The sequence below is a fragment of the Notolabrus celidotus genome, unplaced genomic scaffold (assembly GCF_009762535.1).
Source record: "Notolabrus celidotus isolate fNotCel1 unplaced genomic scaffold, fNotCel1.pri scaffold_401_arrow_ctg1, whole genome shotgun sequence".
Lineage (NCBI taxonomy): Eukaryota > Metazoa > Chordata > Actinopteri > Labriformes > Labridae > Notolabrus > Notolabrus celidotus.
Genome location: NW_023260218.1, coordinates 1 through 25168, shown reverse-complemented (window position 1 = coordinate 25168; position 25168 = coordinate 1). Strand labels below are relative to the sequence as shown.

At 44.2% G+C, this 25168-nt stretch overlaps 1 protein-coding gene and 1 long non-coding RNA gene across 3 annotated transcripts; one reads left to right on the top strand and one right to left on the bottom strand.

The window, feature by feature from the left end:
- Positions 1-1038: 1038 nt before the first annotated feature.
- On the bottom strand, positions 1039-24611 carry LOC117809755 (ankyrin repeat and BTB/POZ domain-containing protein 2-like). Of its 2 annotated transcripts, XM_034679231.1 has the most exons (18): positions 24564-24611; positions 16514-16663; positions 15754-15961; positions 13894-14046; positions 13620-13785; positions 13415-13504; positions 13219-13320; positions 13015-13111; positions 12804-12939; positions 12430-12662; positions 11795-11973; positions 11544-11649; positions 11347-11449; positions 8577-8649; positions 8425-8493; positions 8212-8325; positions 7812-8057; positions 1039-1088 (listed from the first exon to the last, which is right to left on the bottom strand). In XM_034679231.1, exons 2-17 carry the CDS (start codon positions 16605-16607, stop codon positions 7839-7841), a joined length of 2142 nt encoding a protein of 713 aa, XP_034535122.1. In that variant the 5' UTR covers positions 16608-16663; positions 24564-24611; the 3' UTR covers positions 1039-1088; positions 7812-7838. The 2 variants fall into 2 exon arrangements, with proteins under 2 accessions (XP_034535122.1, XP_034535121.1); XM_034679230.1 differs by lacking the exon at positions 1039-1088 and having other exon boundaries at positions 7305-8057.
- Positions 8139-14296, top strand: LOC117809756. The gene is made up of 2 exons (XR_004630614.1): positions 8139-8560; positions 13421-14296. It is a non-coding gene; the product is annotated as an uncharacterized LOC117809756 (long non-coding RNA).
- Positions 24612-25168: the final 557 nt, after the last annotated feature.

Genomic DNA, 25168 nt, shown 5'->3' with positions numbered 1-25168 from the left:
TACGCTCACTGTTACATCCAGTCTGTGATTGGCTCCTCCGGGTGCCGCCTCTCCGTCCTCGATTCCCCCCTCCTCTGACCCGGCCCAAGAGTCTCCTTTCCTATGGCTCCACTCCTCCTCTCATCCCTCCATCACCTCCTCCACCTCCTCTTCCTCTCCTCATGTTAACATCATTGCTCATCTGTTGTTTGTTCTCTCTCTCTCTCTCTCTTTCTCTCTCTCTCTCTCCCTCTCTCTCTTTGTTTTTTCTTTTCTTCCCGTCTGTGTAGGCAGCCCGTTGAGTAACTTCTTTGACGTAATTAAACAGCTTTTTTCAGACGAGAAGAACCTCCAAGCGTCCCACCCCCCTGGCGCCCCCGCCACGCCTAGCTCCCCCGCCAAGCATGCCCCCAGCAGCAAGCCAAACCAGCCCCCGTCCACTGACTCTAAATCCCCCCCCGGCAAAGACAAAACAAAGATGGCCGCCAGCAACAGGACACAGGAACAACCTTAAGGAGCGGTAGCTGTGCATGAGTAGAAGCTGAGCAGCTCGACAGAGGAGAGCTGCTGACTTTGCCCTTTAGTTCAGAAACCAGAAAAGAAATCTACTTTTTGCCTCTAACTTTTCTACTCTATAACGGGAATGGCTATTTCAGTTCAAGTCCATCAGTATTTTACAATAAGTAGCAAATGTAGCTATGTCGTCCCTCCCCCCTGTCCCTCTCTGTGTCCTCGGGGGTCTTTTGGTGGGTGTGTGTCCTCCTCACGTGTGTGATGGCTTGACTTGTCTCTGCCACCAGGGATCATCCATAATAACTATTAACCTCGGCGGCTCCTCCGGGATCCGCCACCGCCGCCGAGAGAGTCCGAATAACTGAAGAGCAGACAGACAGAGGACCCCTCCCCTGTCCTCCCACCCCCTTCTTCTTCACTCCCCTCCTCCCCCCCCTCTCTGGCCGCATCAGTAGAGTCTCCGCCCCCTCCATCAGACCAAACACACTCAGAAGAGTTGTAAAAAGAAAAGAAGAATCGCCTTAAGACAGTGATGTTTGTCGATCTACACACACACACACACACACACACACACACACACACACACACACACACTCCTCTCCTCTTTTCTCTTCTATTTCTCCCACATGTACATAAACACACACTGTACGTACTCCTCCACACAAACTTCTCTGCGGGATGTAATGACTTGCACACGCTGACAAACACGAAGCAGGAGCGGCTGAAGACGGACGGACGTTTGGACGATCGCTGGCTGGATTGTAATTCTTTTTATTGTCGTCTTTTTTTTTTTTTGGAGCGGTCGGATCTTTGACGCTCGCTCGGTGACGTTTCTGTAAACGGGTTTTTTCGCGGCTCACAAGGCCGCCCGTCAAAGTACGATGAAGAGGGGAGGTGGTGTTAAATATATGAATGATCTATTCTGTTGTACAGATTAAATAATGTTCTGTATGTACAAAGAGTGTAGTTGTGACATTATGTTTTAGACTTGTGTTGCCATGTTTTTTTGTTTTGACCTGTTCAGGCCTGATCACGTCAGCGGGGCGGACACGGAGCGATGACTTGTGCTGAGGAGGGAGACGCGAATATTATCAAGAGGCATCAAAACAGGAAGTCCTTTAAAGAGGTGCAGAACCAGAGTCTCAGGCTGTTTCCGAAACGGCCTGCTACATACTACTTACTAATGTAGTAGGCAGTAGGTATTGCCTTCTACATACTGCATTTGAATTTAGTCTGTAGTATGACTGTTCTGTTCGATCTGTCATGCAGCATACTGAGCCAGACTTCGCTGGATTTCCGGTTTCGGAAAGCGGAAGTAAACAACGGCGAAGCCGATAAATAAAAAGCTTATTTAGCATCCATTTATGATTTAAAAAGTTAGGAAGTGGTTTATATGTAATTTGATAACTTTCACAGCACCCAAAAACGGATTTCCTCCCGTCAAAAAATGAGGAAAAAGAAAAAGCAGAACGAGCGCTGTGCATTATGGGAAACAGTACGTGAGGCAGACTGGTCCGATGCACACTGAGATATTTTCCCGAATCAGTAGACATCCGGGGAGTTTTGGCATACTGCAGATTTTGCTCTTGTTCACATACTACTTACTACATACTGAATTTTGGACATATCAGTACGTACTGCTAGTATAGTAGGCGATTTCGGAAACAGCGCCAGAGTCTCTCTGTTACCCCTTTTTGAGGCAGTTTCAGGGTCGGTTCAGAGCCGGCGCTCAATTGGGAACCATTGTTTCGACTGCGAGTGAACCGGCTCCTGGCCTGGAAAACCGGTTCCAGAGTGGCTCCAACTCTTTGCTGGTCTAGAACCGTGAACCGCTTACGTCAGGGGCGAGGGGCGGGAGGGTGGGGTTGCCGTGATCGAAAACACAAACCAAACGTGTTTCCACCATTTCCCTGCAGCCATTAAATCAAAGAGAGTAATGGATTCCAAGACAAAGCAGCGGTCGGCCGAGGAGACGAGCTGCCGTTGTCCGCCATAGTTGTTGTTGTGAGGGAAAGTTCGTGCTAAATCACGTAAATCTGACGTCATGGCGTGCCTCTTCCACGGGCAGAAAAACAAACGGGCGCCGTGTTGGTTCACGAGTTCAACCAGCTCCAAACCAGCGCGAGCTCCAGCCCGGAAATACAACCCGGTTCACGTTGGTCCAAAAGAGGTATCAGAGTACAAAACACTCACTAAAGATGGACGCCATGATTTGCCGTCAAGTCCAGAACGTGCTGATTGTCCTCTTCTTCCTTTAGAATCCCTGCATTATTATTATTTAAAAACATAGAACACAAAAGTTACTTTAAGAGTAAACAATGCTGTGAAATGATTCATATCTTTAATCAGGATTATTCAAGGTATTTCTGAAATTAGTCGTGATTAATCACATTTTTAAAGTTATATTTTTGGCCTTTTTTGCCTTTATTTTATAGGACAGCTGAAGAGAGACAGGAAATGTGGGGAGTAGAGAGCAAGGCAAGGCAGCTTTATTTGTATAGCGCATTTCATACACGAGGGCAACTCAATGTGCTTTACATTAAAACATTAAAAGCATTGGAGACATTCAGACAGGCATAAAAGAACATAATTAAAATGACAAATATAATAAAACAGAAAAGAAAAGGAAAATTAGAAATATATTAAAAATTACATTAAAATTTTAATTTAAAGTGGGTTAAAATAATCTAAGATAGGAAGGCAGTGGGAAATAAAAAAGTCTTAATCTTTGATTTAAAAGAGGTGAGAGTTGGAGCAGACCTGCAGCTTTCAGGGAGTGTGTTCCAGATATGTGGAGCATAATGACTAAACGCTGCTTCACCATGTTTCCTTCTGACTCTAGGAACTGAAAGCAGACCAGTACCTGATGACCTCAGAGGTCGAGGTGGTTCATAAAGTAGTAGCAGATCAGCAATGTATTTTGGGCCTAAACCATTCAGGTCTTTATAAACCATCAGCAGGATTTTAAAGTCTATTCTCTGACAGACAGGAAGCCAGTGTAGAGATCTAAGAACTGGAGTAATGTGGTCTACTTTGTTGGTCCTTGTTAGGACTCGAGCAGCAGCATTCTGTATGAGCTGCAGCCGTCTGATGGACTTTTTAGGGAGTCCTGTAAAGACCCCGTTACAGTAGTCTAGTCTGCTAAAGATAAATGCATGGACAAGTTTTTCTGCATCCTGCTGAGACATGAGTCCTTTAATCCTTGATATATAGCGGGGGAAGACATGCAGGAAATGGTCAACCGTCTGGGTATCGAACCAGCGTCCCCTGCGATGAGGACTGCAGCCTCTGTACGTGGGGCGCTAAGACCGCTAGGCCACCAGCGCCCCATTAATCACATTTTGTATCGCATTTCTAAAATGTAATCATTTGTTATTTCACCTTCCAGATATTTGGTGCTATCGCCCTTAAAAAACTGAAGAAAACATCCTGTTTTATTGACTTTGTTCCTCATGTTCGGCTCATAATACCTCAAAATAAGATGTTATATCTGGACTTCTCAGGTCAGTGCGTCTCATTTAAAGAGTAAAGACATGTTTCAACATATTCAGTCTATAAGATGTGACGTTAGTGAAGCAATAGAGTGTAAAAAAAATGACTTAACTACTTAACAATTTCAGCAACAGCTAAAATATAAAACATATAAAGTAACAATGAGGATGTTTCAGTTTGTGTGGGTATTGGCGCCCCCTGTGGACAAAGTGTGCAGCATAATTTAGATGTAGAGACTCTGGATCAGGTTGATGCACTTTAGGTTTTCTTTCAAAATTTGGGAAACTAGTTTGGCTCACTGGTTTAAGTTTAAGCTACAAGTCCTTCAGAGTGGTTCTGGTTCAACTCCCAGTCTGGACCTCTTCACTGTACGTCACTAACTCTCTGCTCCTTGAACTTCTTTTAAAAATCCAACATGACAGAAGTAAGACGGATCACCTGACCTTGTGTTTCCTGTGATCAGTAGTCTCTCACGCACACACACGTCTGACCTCTGCGTCCGCTCTCTGGTGTGATCAGGCCTCCTCCAATCAAACGTCTCTTTTTCTTTTGGCACTTTTTGAGGAGTGACTCGGATTGGGGCTCAGTTTCACCGTGTCAGCACATTTTTATTTTCATTCTAATTTTTTTTTTACGATATTGAACTGCTGTGTATATTTTTGTACTTTACTGTATTTTGCCATTTTTTGTTCTTAATTTATTCTGAGTTATTTCTATGAGAGATGTAGAGAATGTTTCTTAACGTCAAAGTAATTGAAGGATATTTTTCTTTAACTTATTGGATCATGTTGGTGAGTTCTTTCTTTTTTTTTCGACCAGAGAAACTTTGTAAAATACGTTTTTTGGGAAATGATTTACCGTAATTTAAGAATGTAGACGTAGCCTCTCTGAGAGAAACCAACCTTTGTTGATAATGTGGGCTCCTCTTCCCCTCCGTGTGTATGAAGACTCAGATCTCAGCAGACACTCTTTCTGTAAATAAGCTGAGTTTACTGACACGCTTATTTAAAAAACCGAGGGGATCCTACTCTTAGCTTTGACCTCGTACGCTTGTTTGCATGTTCAGCATTCGTCTTTTCTTTGCATGTCGTCGTTGGAATTGTTCTCCCGTTCCCTTTTTCTCTCCTCTTATTTATGTATTTATGTTTTTTTTTATGTGCATTTCTTTTAATTTGCCTTTTGATTTATTTTCATTTCCTTCGCAGTCCTCTGTCCCTCTTCCTCCTTTTTGATTACTGTGTTCACACGCAGTAACCGTGCAATGCATCCTCCTTACTCGTTCTCTCAAAGAGGGAGCTCTCTGACTGTCGGCCGGCTCGCTCGCCGGGCGGCCGTTTGGTCCTCAGAGAGAAAAATCAAAGCAATACCTTTCATTGTTCGCTTTCCTCTTTTTCTACCGGGGGAATCCAGAGCACACAGAATGGACTCGGAGCACGGAGCGCTACTACTGAGCAGGATAACCACTGGCAATGTATTCCCTTGTGATGTTACTGTGAACAACTTCAGTGCTAAAGGAAATAAATCTGTTGACTTTGGACTCGTGTGCTCGTCTTTCTGGGTCTCTGAGACGTTTATCCTTAAAGGTGACATATCATACCTGAAATCTGTGTCCCTGTCTACAAACCCCCTGAAAAGTCAAAGACTCCATTCTGCCCCTGTTCTGATTTCTCCACCTTTCTGTAAATGTGTGCTGAAACCAGCCGTTTCAGTTTTCAGTGTTTTTCATACGTCACAACGCCATCCGGTCTGTAACAGGAAGTCAGAGCTCGGAGCTTGTTCAGCCCATAGACTGTATAAAATACAACTCAACCCCTCCTCCGTTTTTCATTCCCTGCACACATGTGTGCTAACAAGGAGCTTAGGAGGGAGGCATGCTAGTTGTAGGCTGTCTTAATAAACACAAAGGTCGCTTTGACTCCCCACGTCTGCAGATTTGAAGATCTAGTGGATGATTTTTATTTATCATGGAAAAGTGCTAGCGCTAGTTAGCATAGCTACATGTCGTAGCTGTAGCTGTAGCTGTAGCTGTAGCTGTAGCTGTAGCTGTAGCTGTAGCTGTAGCTGTAGCTGTAGCTGTAGCTGTGTACCAAGACACACGTTTACATACTGACAAATAAAACAACAAGAAACACAGAATCTGTGATCAATCCTTCAGAAAGGTCCTGCTGCCTTTCTGGCAGAGGTCGGTTTTACTCCCCACGTCTGCAGATTTGAAGATCTAGTGGATGATTTTTATTTATCATGGATAAGTGCTAGCGCTAATTAGCATAGCCACATAGCTACATGTTGGTAGCTGTGTACCAAGACACACGTCGACATACTGACAAATAAAACAACAAGAAACACTAAATCTGTGACCAATGGTTCAGAAAAGGTCCTGCTGCAGGCGCCTCTCCGTCAGGATCAGATTCTGGATCAGATTCAGAGGGTTGAAGTAACGCGGGTCTGTGAGCAGCCGTGTATATTCAGCCAACATGTAAACATTAGATCAACGTGCTGGACAGACAAGGAGGCCACACCCACTTCCTGAGGGGGCGTGGTCAGAGAGAAAACAGACTGTTCTGAGGAGGACTGAAGAAGAGGGTTTTTCAGGCAGACCAGAATCAGATTTCAAAGTGTTTTTTTGAGCATAAACTTTAAAGACATGTTTTGGGGACCTCTTAGACCAATATATGTTGATGAAAAAAGCGTGATATGTCACCTTTAAGGTCTCTGTCTATCATGGATTGTGGTGAGGTGTCTTTTGTTGTTGTTCTCTCTCTCTCTCTCTCTCTCTCTCTCTCTCTCTCTCTCTCTCTCTCTCTCTCTCTCTCTTCACGTCCAGGTGCTGCTCCTCAGCAGATGATGAGCTCACCTGTGTCCAATCAGCAATCAGGGCAGAGGAGAAGAGGAGGAGAGAGGAATCAGGCAGTGCTAGAAGTGATGATACAGCTGCATTGGACGGAGGGTGAAGACGTTAGAGATGGTGTTTTTGTCACAGTTAAGTTTTAGATACAGTGTTTAGCTTCTCTTCTTTCACTGTTCCCTCTTTCTTTTCCCTGGGTTTAACTTTCACTGTTACTCCCCTCATCCTCTAAACTTCTCTGTATAATAATCTAAAGTCTGTAAGATCGATAATTTGAATCTTCCTTGAGTTACGCTTGAATTATTTGGAAAAGAAAAGACTGTCAAACACTTAATTGAAGAAGTTTCTAGAGGTAACACCTTTAAATAAAACATATGGTTTCAGATCAGACACTGCCACCTGCTGGCCAGTTCAATAAGTGCAGCAGAAATTATTTAATTTAATTATTCAAGAATGAAAATGTTCAACACCAAAATAGAGAACTGGTTTATTCAAAAATATTCACATATAAAAAAAACTATTAAATACTTTATTATAGTATCAAAAGCTAACTAGATTTAAAGATATCTTTAAGGTATTTATTTCATCACACAGAAAAACAACAAAAATATAATAACTTACAGAAACAAACACAAACATCTCAAAGTGAAAAAATAATGCAGCCAGAGAGCTCCTTCAATTATTGATGAACATGAATCAGATGATATTTACAGTAAAAAGACATCTCAGTTATAACAACTCATATGTTTATGTGCCTTTACACTGAATTTATTACATTTATATCAAAAAGTAAACACATTAATATTCAGTTATTCATGTTTCACACTGTTGAGACTTCTTCAATCATGAGTCGATCTGTTTCAGTTTGATTCGTCTCTCTCTGGTTACAGAAATCTTCACTTGTGTCAGATTAAATAAATAAAAATAAGAAGTTCCTGAAACACTTTATGGCTTCTGATCCCACACACACACACACACACACACACACACTAACACAGTGTGACTGTCTTTACTCCCGACATGCAGCATGCAGGCTGCACAGTCTGTGGATTAACGTGTCCTCTAAAGTCCTGAGGAGGGCCGGTGAGTCCTGGTCCTGTTCCTGATCCAGGGTTTTCATGATGGGGCAGAGCAGCAGGCGGTGGAAGTCCTCCCGGTCCAGGAGCTGATCCATGTTCTGCAGGAAGAATCCTTCACAGTATCTGCAGAGAGCAGCGGCTCCATGATGCTGCAGAGACGGAGAGATCACAGAGATCATTAGAGTCAGTAACACAGAGACTGATGTCTGATGTGCACAAGTTATCTTGTTCTTATTTTGAGGGAACAAGATACTTCATGTATCAGATATCTGAAACATGAGGCTGAGGTGTGTGTGTGTGTACCTGTGCAGTCTGATAGATGTGGACCACGTTCTCCAGAGTCAGGTTTTGGGACAGCTTCACCTCACAGCTCCTCTGCAGACCTCTGAGCTGGAAGAACGAGGACACGGGCAGCAGCTGCACAAACAAACAACAACAACACAGTTAATCCCAGTCAAACACTTTACTAACTCTAACATGTGTCTGACCCTCAGGTGGACAGGTGTGTTGTTCTACCTGGATGGCTTCAGAGTGAGTCACAGTCAGTCCGTCTGTCCCTCCACAGTACAGAGACTTCATCATCGTCTGCAGAGACACGACATCACTTCAGTGATCCATCACTCAGTTAACATCTACATGAAGACAGCAGCAGGTAAATGTAGTCTCACCTGGAATGTGCTGTAGGTCATGTGACTGATGTGGATGATGTCATCGGGGGAATCAGAGAGCATCTGTCTGAACCTGAGGAAGAAAACAACGAAGCATGAGGCTTTTATTTTGAAAGGTTCAGCTAAGAATTAAAGAGAATTAAACTTTTTTTGCTTTCCTCTTCATTTTATTTAATAGTCATGTTTGATAATTTAGTTTTTAAAATTAAATTATTTTATTGTAAGATAGATAGATAGATCTTTATTTGTCCTTAATAAGGAGATTTGTTGCCACCGTCTGTACAGGAATACATGTATGAACACAATAACCATAACCATCCACCCAGCCTCACAGCAATGGTGCCCCGCATCCCACAAATATACACACCAGACACATATAAACACACTGGACACATATATGCACACCGGACACATATAAACACACTGGACACATATAAACACACCAGACACATATAAACACACTGGACACATATATGCACACCGGACACATATAAACACACTGGACACATATAAACACATAGGACACATATAAACACACTGGACACATATAAACACACAGGACACATATAAACACACCGGACACATATGAACACACTGGACACATATAAACACACTGGACACATATAAACACACTGGACACATATAAACACACTGGACACATATAAACACACTGGACACATATAAACACACTGGACACATATAAACACACTGGACACATATAAACACACCGGACACATATAAACACACTGGACACATATAAACACACTGGACACATATAAACACACCGGACACATATAAACACACTGGACACATATAAACACACCAGACACATATGAACACACTGAACACATATGAACACACTGGACACATATAAACACACCGGACACATATAAACACACTGGACACATATAAACACACCGGACACATATAAACACACAGGACACATATAAACACACCGGACACATATAAACACACCGGACACATATAAACACACCGGACACATATAAACACACTGGACACATATAAACACACCGGACACATATAAACACACCGGACACATATAAACACACCAGACACATATAAACACACTGGACACATATAAACACACTGGACACATATAAACACATAGGACACATATAAACACACCGGACACATATAAACACACCGGACACATATAAACACACCGGACACATATATACACGCCGGACACATATAAACACACTGGACACATATAAACACACTGGACACATATAAACACACCGGACACATATAAACACACTGGACACATATAAACACACTGGACACATATAAACACACCGGACACATATAAACACACTGGACACATATAAACACACCGGACACATATAAACACACTGGACACAAATATGCACACCGGACACATATAAACACACTGGACACATATAAACACACCAGACACATATGAACACACTGGACACATATAAACACACCGAACACATATGAACACACTGGACACAAATATGCACACCGGACACATATAAACACACCGGACACATATAAACACACTGGACACATATAAACACACCAGACACATATGAACACACTGGACACAAATATGCACACCGGACACATATAAACACACCGAACAGTAGAGTAGTGTGAAGACTGAGTAGAGGGGGTGTTGGGGGTCCAGTGTTATAGTGCGTGCTCTGCGTATGATGGCTCTGTTGTTGAGGTCAGACAGGTTGGGTGTGGGGAGGCGGATGATTTTGGTGGCAGTGTTTGTGGTGCGTATGAGTTTGTTTTTGTTGTATGTTGTTTGTAAATGTGTTGAAAATGGAAAACAGTTAACTCAGAAACAGAGAGAAATATAACACTATAAAAAAATCATCTTCATACCTACAGCACTTTTTTAAAAATGATATAAACACTTTTAAAAGTCAGAACAAAGTTACAAAAAATGTAGTTTTTATTACATCACATTTCTCATGATAATAAAATATAGAATTAAGTAATAATAAACTATTTAAAGTACTGAGAAAAAGCTGAAATAAATCAGAAATATGTTTTTAAAAAAAGATGTATTTTAATCAGTTCTATACAATCTACAACTCATTTGCAATCAGTGGAGTCGCCCCCTGCTGGTCATTACAAAGAATGCAAGTTTAAGGCACTTCTGCATTGGCTGCTCTTTTAAAACCGGTTATTTCCATTCCTTATAAGATAGTCTTGTGTTTAATCACTCCCGGGGTCTGCGCTGACACAGACACATTGCTATTGGTAATCAAGGCTAGCTTATTAGCTTGCCGTTACTCAAATGTAATGTAGAAAGATAGGGCTCTAAACTTTAACATGATGTCGGTCATGGGGAGAATTCAGCTTCTGTTTTATTGGCTGCAAACCTTGAGCTCTCAGAATAACTTGTTGGGCACACGATTCGTGTAAATGTACTGCAAATAAACATTTTGAAGATGTTCTTTCTTTAATTTAATCTCTTACTTTAATCTTTATTTGTGGCTTTTAAAATGATGTTGTCAGTGTTTTTATCTGTAGTTCATCTTCTTCTTTGGCTGCAGCTTTTCACCACAACACCTCCGTTTTTAAATAAATATTTATCTCTAAGATTTATCTTTTTGGTTGTTTTTTCTCGTCTTTTGCGCCTCATTTTATTCAGTTATTTTCCTGATGGATGCACAAACTTTGACATGTTAAACCTTGACTAATTGAAGTGTTAAAAGAGTTTAAAAGGAACATTTTAATACGAAGCTCTCAGTGAAAAGTGAACTCCTACTGTTCAGACGCCGACATCAGCAGCACCCGGTGAGCGAAGAACGGACGCCCGTCCACCATGAAGGTCACGTCTGACATCTCTTTGTTGTTCAGGAAATGAATATCTGAGGACAGAGATGAGCATGTTAGCTTTATTAGCTCCTAAAGTATTCAAACATAGGACTGACAGGTCATCATGTGGCAGCAGGGAGGCGTTACCCAGCTGTGTGGACAGAGTGACGTCCAGCGGAGGGAGCGGAGGGACGGGAGAGCAGCTGTAGCAGAGAGAGAGAACAGACGCCAGACGCTTCGCTGTCACGTAATCCTGCAGAGAAACAAACACAAACGCAGGAGTTCAACATCATTCAAAGCTGAAACACATGAAGGCTCATCAACACGACTTATGCATCATTTATTTACTGTATAAACTCAGACACACACAGAGCCACAGAGTCAGGGTGTGGGTGTACCTTGGTGGTCTCCATCATGCTGAACATGAGTGGGACGCCTGCAGAGAGGAGCTCGGGGGTGTAGTCCTCCGACCCGATGGAGGAGAACTCAGAGAGGAGGGAGACGATGACCTGGTCTCTGCTCAGCTGCTGAGCTCTGTGCAGACTCTGCAGCCATGTGTGCAGCCGCCAGGGAACACCTGGACCAGGAGGAGGGCAGAGCACAAGACAGGGACCAGGATTTAGATTCAGACTGAAGCAGAGACATCTGAAGATTACAGTCTTTTCTGTCTTTTCTGTGTTGGAGGTTAATTTCTCTTCTAATGATTTCAAAATCAACTTCAGATCCCATCAGATCAAGAAATGTGTTTAAATAAGATTGTTAAAATCAAGAGACAGTCTCCTCTCTTCAGTCCTGGTGTTACACACATCTGTCCAGCAGGGGGCGACGTGCACTTTAAACTTTATGGTGTCAAATGTTTTAGGAAGATCTCTTCAGGAGTTGTAGTTTATATTTATGTTCCTGGTTTAACTTTGTTGCATGTTGTCTGTGATTTTCCATGCATCCTCTGCAGGCTGTGAGAGCGTCAGTCTATAAACTGAGACTGCAGCGTGTTGGACGTAGACAGATCAAATAAACTTCATCACAAGCTCACCCATCTCTCTGAGCTCCAGCGTCACATCCAGGTAACCGTGCTCTGCGCTGTAGTACGCCGCCTGCTGCAGAGCTTTCATGCGGGCCTTACACAGCCGAGGTACCGGACTCTGAGAGTCAGGGGCTCCGGTTCTCACTCCCTCCTCCTCGACTCCTTCAGCCAGGATCTCCTCCAGAGAGAGGATGTCCTCCTTCCTGTGCTGCGGCTGCATCAGAAGCCTCCTCAGGATGTTTCTGCAGGAGAGGAGAGAAGGTGAGACGATTGTTTTTAAGAATAGAGTCTGCTGCTTCGAGGAGAGAGAGAATAATTCACATGAAAAGACAAAGACAAGTTGTCATCTTGTTGCTGTAACCTGCAGGATAATAAAGTCTCACCTGTGTCCGTGTGCCGCCGCGTAGCTGAAGCAGTTCAAGTCCTCGTACAGCGGGGATGTCAGTGAATTCCCATGATGCACTCTGAGCAGAGGGTCTGCTCCGTGAGTGAGCAGCAGGCTCACCATCTCATAGTGACCTGCAGAGATGAAACATGTGGTTTATTCTCATGGACGAGCGTGTGTTCATTCTCTCAGCTTCACACACGGCGTACCTGCAGCAGCAGCGAGCTGCAGCGGCGTCTCAGCCGAGCTCCCCTCTCCGTCCTGCAGAGCTCCACCCTCCACGTCCGCTCCCGCCTCCAACAGCAGCTGTGGACACAGAGACGACGTCTTTAGAGAGAAGTTAAACCAACCCTGCAACCTTCAAGCTCTCATTAGAGTCTTGGTCTACTCCTAACATCCACACGTCTCCTCACCTGAGCCACGGACAGGTGACTGCGCAGCACGGCGAAGGTCAGGGCCGCCCAGCGCCGACTGCCGGGGTGAACCGACGGGTGTCTGGCAGAGCAGCCCGGGACCTGAACACACACACAGACACACACAGAGATCGGATCTTACCCTACTCTTACATGCATCCACATACATGAGACTAACTAATAGCCGTGTTCTTACCTGCAGGTCCAGGTGAGCTCCGGCCTCTAAGAGCATCTGAACCAGGGCTTCATCTCCGGCTGCAGAGGCGTACATCAGAGGAGTCATCCCCTGCAACAACAATGATAACCTTTGACCTTTAAGTTTAGGACCAGTTAGAGTTAGAGTGTTCATATCCTCCTAACTCGTCGTGTCTGTATTAAAATCCGGATGTTCCCCTCCTCACCTGGTCGTCCACGGTGTTCACCCCCTGTGGACCCAGAAGCCGAGCGGCCTGATGGACCAGATCAGCTCGGCCACACGAGAGCATCCTGAAGCCCAGGTCCAGGTGAAACTTTGCTGCAGCAGCTTCTGCATCCAAACACTTCAGAGACTGGAAGCAGCACGCAGACCTGCAGAGGAACAGGGACACGATCATCCTGGTGCTACTTCATCAACCGGTTTCAAACACGTGTAGGCTTTGATCTGCGCTGTAGATTCTCTGTTCATCGGTTACTTACCTCAGCTGTCGGGGCTCACAGTCCAGTCCTGCCAGAAGCAACCTTGCCGTCTGTCTGACGTCATCACTGTCCACCAATAGGCTGCGGCGGTGTTCAGCATGAACCACGGCGACTCTGATCCACTCCATGAGAGGAGGGAGGAGCAGGAACGGCCTGGAGGAGGGAAAAGAAATTACTCTTTTTAAACCTTTTTTCTCTTCAGTTTGAGTTTTTAAAGTTTAAAAGGTGCTTCATGGTCGTGAGCCGGACTCTTCAATCAACATGCATGTGATGTCTGAACCAGAGCAGCCGATCAGGGACTTAGGCACAGGATTTATAGCAGTTCCAAAATGCAGGAATGCAGGAATTAAGATTTTGGTGGGTCTGATAGTGTTTCAAAGAATAAAATCAGCTTTCACGTCAATATCTAAATCTGTTAGCTTTAATATGTGGAATAAAAAAAGATCCAGTTTTAAAAGAAAACAAGAAAACTCTGAACATAAGATTAAATATCTGAGACGACATACAAAGGTACCACAAGAAGATCTTTCAAATGATTTTGTAGAATCTTTACATCTTTTTTAGGATCTTGCAAAAGTTTCTCAGGTTGTCGCTGATGTTTTCTGGATCCTGCAAAGCTTTTTGGGGATCTTGAGAAGATATTCATCTTGCAAATATTTCTAAGGATCTCTAAAACTTTTGCAGGATCCAAGGAAATGTTTGGAAGGATCTGGCTAAGGGTGTCCAGAATCTTGGGAGTGTTATCTTGATCCCACAAAATTTTGTCTGGACTTTACAAATGTTTCCAAGAGTCTTGCAAAAGTTCCTCAGGATCTTGCAAAGTTTCTACAGGTCTCAAAAAAGTTTCTTGGACTTTTGCAAATGTATATAATCTTGCAAAAATGATTGTAGAACCTGCAGACATATCTTGGGGATCTTGCAAAGGTTTCTCAGGTCCTCTGTTTCCTGGATCCTGCAAAACATATTTAATACCTCAAGAAGAAATTCTTATGATCTTGCAAATGTTGTAAGGATCTTGAAAGTTTAATTGGACCTTGCATATCTTTCTCAGGATCTCTAAAACTTTTGCAGGATCCAAGGAAATGTTTGCAAGGATCTGGCAAAGGGTGTCCAGAATCTTGGGAGTGTTATCTTGATCCCACAAAATTTTGTCTGGACCTTACAAATGTTTCCAAGAGTCTTGCAAAAGTTCCTCAGGATCTTGCAAAGTTTCTACGGTTCTTAAAAAGTTTCTTGGACTTTTGCAAATGTATATAATCTTGCAAACATGTTTGTAGAATCCTAATATACAATTTTGGGATCTTGCAAAGGTTTCTCAGGTTCTCACTGATGTTTCCTGGATCCTGCAAAACATAATGGGATGTTGAGAAGATATTCATCTTGCAAATGTTTCTCAGGATCTCTAAAACTTTTGCAGGATCCAAGGAAATGTTTGCAAGGATCTGACAAACGCTGTCCAGAATCTTGGAAGTGTTATCTTGATCCCTCAAACTTTTGTCTGTACTTTAAAACGTTCCTGAGGATCTTGCAAAGTTTCTACAGATCTTAAAAAGTTTCTTGGACTTTTGCAAATGTATATAATCTTGCAAACATGTTCGTAGAATCCTCATACACATTTTTGGGATCTTGCAAAGGTTTCTCAGGTCCTCAGAAGAAATTCTTATGATCTTACAAATGTTAGGATCTTGGAAGTTTAATGGGATCTGACAAACATTTCCCTGGATCCTGCAAACGTGACGTTTCATGGGAATAAAAGTATTTTTTACCTTTGAATAAATGTTGCTCTTTAATGGACAGACCACCTTATATCAACACATCACAGCATGATGTAATGAGAGCATCTTTATCTCACACACGTACCTCTCTCTGCTCAGCGTCAGGGTCGGAGGATCCAGGTTGGGGTTTTCCAAAGACTCCATCTGAGGGCTGGACAGGAAGTAGTAGAGCGTTCGGAGGGCGTCGGGCGCCCAGGATACAGACGGCTGATTGGCCGAGCGGGTTGGGCTGATGAAGGCGCTGGAGCTCTGCAGACGCTGCATGTGGTGCATTGCCCGGGACACGAGGTCACCTGGATCAGAGTTAGGACACAATCTGGTTAGCTGGTGAAGTCGTGCGCCCCGTGTACGGAGGCTTTATTCTACAAGTGTGTTTTCAGAGTTGACCCTTGACCTTTCATGTGAGTTTATCTGCAGCTGTGATTTAATAAACACGATGCATAAACGTTGAGAACAGCTAAAAGAGAGGATTGTGAAGTCTGAAACAATCCGTCTCTGCTCGTACAGAACGAGGTGTGTTTGAGAGCTTCATGGTCTCGTGAACACGCCGTCACCGTGAGTCTATAAACACGGGGGAACAGTGAGGGCACAGAGCTCTGTTATTTACCCTCCATAATGAGCGTTTGGATAATGAGCTACGGTGGCCTGCAGGGTGTGAAGGTGCTCTTGTTTTCTGGACACAAACCACAGGTTGTTATGTAACTGAAGGGGGGAGCCGGCAGCGTCTAACGACGTGTCCCAGGAGCCCGACGCCCGACGCTCACACTTTAAACAAACGCTCACACAAAGCACAGGAGTGGACTGTGGCTGCAGTGACACACACACACACATTAACACACACTCACTGAGCTCTGCGATGCTGCCCACACAGGTGGCGAGGAGTGCTTGTTCCAGCGTCCTCAGCTCCAGCTGGATGTAGGCGTCCGCCCTGCTCTCCATCGAGTCCTCAGGAGCCTTCGTGTACGGGCTGACCTGAGCCGGCAGCGACAGTTCACCTAGAAACAAGACACACACACACAAACACACACACACAAACACACACACACACACACAAAAACACACACACAGAAACATGTTGATAAGACATAAACCTTCAAGATATCTGAACATAAACTACAGAGACTGTTTGAAGTCAGATTAAGCACGCACCCACGCTCACACCCACGCACACACCCTTACACGCATGCACTCAAGCACGCATGCACCCACGCACGCACGCACCCACGCACGCACCCACGCACGCACGCACGCAGGCACGCACGCACGCAGGCACGCACGCACGCACGCACGCACGCACGCACGCACGCACGCACGCGCGCACACTAGATCCCCGTCCTTTGTGTCCTGTCTGGTTTTTGCTGACTCCTGATCTTCCTCACAATAGAAGCGGGCTCAGAGAGGACTGTAAGGCCTCCTGATGCAGACACACACTCAGCGCTGGTGAGTGTGTGTCTGCGTGACCTCCGCCCTCTCTAACACCTCTGGGACGAGGTGAGGTTAACCCACGTTTAGGTAACCCTGATTGGACAGAATCATCACTCAGGCGTGGAAGGAAGGAGCGAGTGTGGCAGATAATTGGTGCCGATTACACTCGCCGTGTTTACAGACAGGAGAGAGCGAACAAGCATCTATTCATGAGCTCACAACAGGAGTCCAGTCTGCAGAGGACAAAGCACAAACCACTGTTTTCTAAAACCCTACCTGTGCAGCGCTGACCCCCCCAACACACACACACCTCAGCTCCTGCGTCAAACAGTGGCCCGCTCACATCCAGAATCAGGAGTGATTAAGTCATTTCCTTGGACTCTGTCCTCATGTGTTCGTGTGGCTGAATCAAAACAGAACAAGTTTGCAACCGCATCATCACAGAACAAGTGTGTGTATTCAGTGAGTGTGTGTTTATATGTGTGTGTGTGTGTGTTTGTAGTATGTGTTGGTGGACTTGTGTGTCCCAAATGAAAACAGAAGCAGAGTCACCGCGTCTGAAAACAACAGCTCTTTCTGCAGAGCCGTATAATGCTGCAAGTGTTCGGTGGGGACAACAGAGCTACAGAAAGCAAAGGTGTGCGTGCGTGCGTGCGTGCGTGCGTGCGTGCGTGCGTGCGTGCGTGCGTGCGTGCGTGCGTGCGTGCGTGCGTGCGTGCGTGCGTGCGTGCGTGCGTGCCCAGGACCACCTCAGTAGAGTCTAAGCCGGGTCCGAAAGAGCAAACAGAGTCCTAATCAAGAACAAATCCAACATCTCCTACATAAACTGATTCTGTTTTCAGCGCACTAAAGCTTGGATTTGTCGCTTCCGTTCCCAGAGAGGGAGAATAAATCTGTTGTTCATGGAGAAGAGGAACGACCAGATCACACACATCATATCAGATCAATCTGCAGAAAGGAGAACAGAACGGAACTGAAAAGATCAAAACAGAATGGAATGCTTCCGACTGATTAAAGCCAAATAGAACCCTGATCCATTCTAAACATCAAAAACAGTTCCAGGCACGACCTGATCACACGTCATATCAAATCAATCCACAGAAAGTAGTCCACCTGATTCCCCCTCTGCCTGTTGACACTGTGGTAAAAACTTTACAATGGAACAGAATGGAACAGATCACTTACTTTAACTCTCTTCTTCTTTAGTTATTTAACCAGGTAAGAGACTCATTGAGATTTAAAACCTCTTTTTCAAGAGTGACCTGGCCAAGACGGCAGCACAAAACACAACAAGCACACAAAACAACACAAATAGAATACGGTCACAGTTTCACACGGTTCCACAGTGCAATCACAAGATCCAGTGGAGCCTGTTTCTCTGTCTTTTATGAGTGACTTGAATTCCCCCAGAGTTACAAGATGTGTCAGTTTCAAGTCCTTCTGCACATCATTCCAGGTAAACGGGGCTGAAACTTTAAAAGCCTTTTTGCCCGGTTCAGTTCTGACTCTCAGGACCTGTAACTGTATGATGTCCTGAGAGCGCAGGCCATATCGGCTGAGGTTTCTACACATGTGTACACACAAGTATGTAGGGAGAAGTCCAAGAATAGATTTATGAATAAAAATCAGCCAGTGAGAGAGTCTACGACCGGACAAAGATGGACAGTGTGTGACAGCGTATAAGGAACAGTGATGAACATGATCGCTGCAACCGGTAATGAAACGCAAAGCACAGTGATACACAGGATCTAATGTCTTTATAAACTGATCAGGCGCATTCATAAAAAGCAGGTTTCCATAATCCAACAACTCTGCCTGTCCCATTAAAGTTACTAACCATAGACCTTTCTGGAGTCCCTGAGCTCCCTTGCCTTGTAGACGTCCTCCTGCTGTGGACGTTCCAGACTCCAGCGGCAACAGCTTCTGATGTGTGTCTAACATGAGTCTGGTCCTGCTGGAGGTTTCTGCCTGTTAAAGGAAGTTTGTCCTCGCCCCTGTAACTAGCTAAATACTGCGAGGTGCAATGCTCATGATGGATTAAGGTGGGGTCAGACTGAGTCTTACCCTGTCTTGGTGTTGGGTCTCTGATCATAATTTGATTGATTGATTGATTGATCAAAGCAGGTAACAAAAGTAACACCAGGAACAACCTGATCACACATATTAATTTAATCCACAGAAAGTAGTCCGTCTCATCCCCACTCTGCCTGTAGACACTGTGGTACAAACCTTAGTGTGGTCTCAGGCTGGTCTTGGTCGAGGGGAGATAATGACAGTTATCAATCAATCAATCTTTATTTGTATAGCGCCAAATCACAACAAACGTTACCTCAAGACGCTTTTACAAACAGAGCAGGTCTAGACCACTCTATGTCAAATTATGAACAGAGACCCAACACCAAGACAGGATAAGACTCAGTCTGACCCCACCTTAATCCACCATGAGCATTACACCTCAGTATTTAGCTAGTTACAGTGGAGAGGACAAACTTCCTTTAACAGGCAGAAACCTCGAACAGGACCAGACTCATGTTAGACACACACCTGCTGAGACCGTGTTGGGTCTGGAAAGACAGATAGAGGGGAGTAAGAGAGAGAGGTGATAGTGATGAGACGAGTCGTAGAAGCTGTATCAGCTGGAGTCCAGATCGTCCGCAGCAGGAGGACGTCTACGGCAGCTCAGAGGAATCTACGAGACAAGGGAGCTCAGGGACTCCAGAAAGGTCTATGGTTAGTAACTTTAATGGGACAGGCAGAGTTAAAGTAAGTGATGAGGGGGTTGGGGGGAAGGGGGTGAGCTAGGATCCCAGTGTGTCAGTGTGCCAGTTCCCCCGGCAGTCTAGGCCTATAGCAGCATGACAAAAGCTGGTCCAAGCCTGATCCAGCTCTAACTATAAGCTTTATCAAAAAGGAAAGTTTTAAGCCTGCTCTTAAAAGTGGAGAGGGTGTCTGCCTCCCGGACCCTAGTTAGTAGGCACATATCTGAGAGCAGCCTGAGGAGCTACTGGACCCCCAACCATCTCTGAGAGGGAAAAGAGGAGCAACATCCTGTCCTGTGATCCAGAGCTGGTGAGAGCGTCTCTGAGCGGCTGATGAAGAGCGGGCAGAATTGGCGGGAAGGTTTTGTTATGGCAGAGTAATCCTGTAAAAACAGGCTGTGAGTCTGGAGCCAGTGTAGATAGACACTGTTGACACAAGGCTGAACACACGTGAACACAGAGCCAGGACTCAGCAGTGATGGGGTTCTGTTCCCAGTCCTGTTAAAAACATCCAAACAGGACCCCTGAAAGAGTCCCAGAGACGTGGTGTTTAATTAACGAGGCGTGTGGAGCCTCTGATTAATCAGTTTCATCCTCAGTGATTTAAAACCCTGAGGTCATGGAGGACCGGCCGTGTGAGCATGAGAAAGCTCTGCAGCCATGCCTGGAGAACCGGTTCACCCCTCTGTTTTATCGTTCCACATAAAGAACAGATGGAGATAGCATCACATGACGTCTGGTAGCACACCGAGTGATGGATTACCCCCCGATGTCTGCTCCATCTCTGTAATCTGAATCAATATCAGACTTTTATACAGCTGCTTCTCTCCTCTACCTCTCCACCCTGAGAGGCCAGAGTCTGAGGAACAAACGCCAGCCATCAGTGTGTCAGAATGTGCACACAGAACCAAGACTGGATGGACCTGATCTTCAGGCCCTCAGGCAGCGCTGCATTAAACACAGACATGACTCTGTAGTGGAAGTCACTGCATTATAAACAGACATGACTCTGTAGTGGAAGTCACTGCATTAAACACAGACATGACTCTGTAGTGGAAGTCACTGCATTAAACACAGACATGACTCTGTAGTGGAAGTCACTGCATTATAAACAGACATGACTCTGTAGTGGAAGTCACTGCATTAAAAACAGACATGACTCTGTAGAGGAAGTCACTGCATTAAACACAGACATGACTCTGTAGTGGAAGTCACTGCATTAAACACAGACATGACTCTGTAGTGGAAGTCACTGCATTACAAACAGACATGACTCTGGAGTGGAAGTCACTGCATTATAAACAGACATGACTCTGTAGTGGAAGTCACTGCATTATAAACAGACATGACTCTGTAGAGGAAGTCACTGCATTAAACACAGACATGACTCTGTAGTGGAAGTCACTGCATTAAACACAGACATGACTCTGTAGTGGAAGTCACTGCATTACAAACAGACATGACTCTGTAGTGGAAGTCACTGCATTAAACAGACATGACTCTGTAGTGGAAGTCACTGCATTATAAACAGACATGACTCTGTAGTGGAAGTCACTGCATTAAACACAGACATGACTCTGTAGTGGAAGTCACTGCATTATAAACAGACATGACTCTATAGTGGAAGTCACTGCATTAAACACAGACATGACTCTGTAGTGGAAGTCACTGCATTATAAACAGACATGACTCTGTAGTGGAAGTCACTGCATTATAAACAGACATGACTCTGTAGTGGAAGTCACTGCATTATAAACAGACATGACTCTGTAGTGGAAGTCACTGCATTATAAACAGACATGACTCTATAGTGGAAGTCACTGCATTAAACACAGACATGACTCTGTAGTGGAAGTCACTGCATTAAAAACAGACATGACTCTGCAGTGGAAGTCACTGCATTAATAACAGACATGACTCTGTAGTGGAAGTCACTGCATTAAACACAGACATGACTCTGTAGTGGAAGTCACTGCATTAAACACAGACATGACTCTGTAGTGGAAGTCACTGCATTAAAAACAGACATGACTCTGTAGTGGAAGTCACTGCATTAAACACAGGCATGACTCTGTAGTGGAAGTCACTGCATTAAACACAGACATGACTCTGTAGTGGAAGTCACTGCATTAAACACAGACATGACTGTAGTGGAAGTCACTGCATGGGTTTCAGATCACGTCCATGAACACTGGATTTTTGGGGCCCAGGTTATTAAAGACGGGTAAATCTCTCCATACAGGGAGAGATGGATGGAGTTGAATAAAGAGGTAGAGTTCTTTAGAAAGCAGGAGGAATAAAAGCTCAATGAAACAGAGCCGGGTGATTTAACCTTCTCCCTGCAGACATGAATGGATACAGTTTCGGTGTAAATCTGCTTGCTGTCGTGATCTGAAGATAATGACTTTACAATCTGTGTTTGTGATTCTCTCAGCAGGATCTCAGCACACGGAGTCGGAGCATTTTCTCTCATTTCACGGCTGGGATTTACTTTTATTATCAGATCTAGTCAAACATATCGGCTGTATCGGTCCTTATTAAAACTTAAGCGAGGCAGCAGAGTGCGTCCTGTGAGCTTGTTCCTGCAGAGAGCTGACAGACGGCCTCTCCTCGCCCGTCTGGACAGCGGCTACAGCGGCTGTTTGTTTAGGGGCGCAGACAGAGCCGGGAGAGTCGTGAACCTCGTGCCCCGCAGCCTGAGCGGGAATGAGAGCCCCTTTGTGTCGTCTGTGTGGGTCAGAGGCTAACAACACTCACTCCTTTAACGCTCCCGCGTCTTCCTGCTCGCTCTCAGGGGAGGGTTGGAGCATGAATCCCAGCATGCACAGAAACACTGGGCCTGTAAGAGGGGCTGTATTTACATTGTTGACAGTGAAAGTCCAAGTGAGCAGCCACTGATGATGACTGGACTACAGCTCCCTGCAAACAATCACCACTGAGAGCTTTAAAAGTCTGAAAGGGCTTCTAATAAAAGATGAAATATGGATTTAAAAAATACTTGGAGTTGCAAACTTTTTTTTCTACAAGACATATAATGCAGGAAGAAATACTCTGCATTGCATAGCATGTCGGTATTCTGACTTGAAGCTCTCAGCAGTGTCTGCAGAGCATCACAGCTAACCCAATGATTAAGAAAGCAGCCTTCTGAGTATCTTTGGTGCACAAACGTGATGCAATGTGCATGTTTTAACACGTATTCTAATCCTAAATAATCAGTCAGTCTCTCAGGTTAAGTCCTGTATGCAAGCAGAGACAGTTTCTGAGTCATTCAAAGTTGGATGCATGTTTGTGAATCACGTCTGTGTGAAATAGAAGCGTCACAGACGTATCTCAGTGACCATCTTCCCCTTCTGCCATTACCCAAAATGCCTTCTTCCTGTCTGAACTGTTTCCCATCACTCTTTAAACTTCTTAAGCCGTCCGTTATTATCTGTTTTTATTATCTGGACTTCACTTTGTGCAATTTCATGCCATCATTACCTCCTCTGCTCTGTGATACCACCCAGCTTTATCGACCTAAAGAGGGGCTTTCCTCCAGGATCAGGGTCAGCTCAGTCTGTTAAATATGTGTGTGGAGTAGAAGCTACAGAGGGCACTGAGACTTCAGAGGAAATATGTGTTCATCAGTTATTATTCTGAAGGATGAAAGATGAACTCATGGAGAGAAAACATCCTGACCCTGTGAGATCACCTCTAACATGAAAACACGTGTATTCAACACACGTGTGTTTTTGTGCAATGACCCGTGATTGTTGTCTTTGTTGAACATGTGACGTTTCACACAGTGTCATCTCTCCCGCCCAGACTACACCCTTTCACTTAATGTTTAATTTATCTTGACTGTAAATCATGTTACAAAAGGTTAAAAGAGGAACTTTACAAAGGGAATAAAGACACCTATAACCAGATCTGAGCAGTAGCAAAATCCTTTGACCTTGAGCGCTCCCAAAATCCTTCCCTTTGTATTTTTATAAAATGTATTTATTTAATAATCTACTGATTTATTTACTCTCCTTTCATTGCTCCACTTCCTTTTATCTGTTTCTTCTTAAACCTTTTATTGTCCTGTTACAAAGGGTTACAAGAAGAACTTTACAAAAGGGATAAAGATTCAAATAACCAGAGTTGTATATCAGTGTCCAACATGTTGAATACACAAGCTTGAGAAAGAGAGATTTCTGTGATGTGTGAGTTATAAAATGATAACTTCCTCATTGTTTTGCAGGCCTTCAGCTAACTTTGACTATCAGTAATCTGTCAGTTACTTTAAAAGGAACCATTTAATCAATCAATCAACCTTTATTTATACTGGAGAGATCATTGAGGGGTAACCCTCATTTACAATGATATCCAGTCAGTTACAGTGACATTTGGAAAAACAAAAACAAACAACAAGGCATGAAGAGTAAGGAAGTCATCAAATAGGATTTTTTTGATTTGGAGATCAAAATAATTAAAAGATCAAATAAATAATACAAATAAAAGGAGGTGTAGGGGATTGACTATAAAAGCACTAAAATAGGAAGGGACTGTTGATTCAAATGATAAGATAAAAATACACAGGTAAACCTAGCTAAAACAGTTACAAAGCGGGTTGAGAGGTTGAAAATTAAGTTTCTAAATTGTCCAAAAAGGTCAAAGTGCGTTTCATTCAAGACGCTGCTGCTGTCATGAGTCTCTGTTGTCAGTTTGTCCTTGTCGTGTTTCATGCCTTGTGTTAGTTATCCTTTGTGTCCCTTGTGTGTTTGTGATCCATGTCTCTTGTTGTGTTTCTTAGTCTTGTCTTGTGTTCTCTCTTTTGTAGTTCTGAATCCTGTGTTTCCAAGGTTAGTTACTTCCTGCCCTTGTGTGTTTCCCTCCTCCTTGATTACCCTGATTAGTTTCACCTGTCCTGTGTTCACACCTGTGTTAATTGCTCTGTGTATTTAGTTCCTCAGTTTCCCCTGTCCCTTGCTGGATCAGTTTGTCTTTCTTGTGTTCCCTGTGTCATTTTGGACTTTTGGGATTTCAGTTCTGTAGACCAGCAGTTGTCAACCTTTTTGAGTCGCGACCCCCAATTTAACATGCACTGGTGTCCGCGACCCAGGTGTCCTGAATGCGGCGTGCCACAGTGTCATTTGAAAGGGGAATGGTTAAAAGAGTGTTAGATATTTTCTCTCCATGCAATGCTCTTGTCATCGCTACGGCTGCGGGGCGGATAAGACTCTCCGCGATCGTGTGAGCCTTTTTCGATTGAGCCACCAAATATGCCACCTCATATGAAGCTGCCAGGGCCTTAGCTGGGACTGTAGCATAGTCACTGACCACCGTTTTTTG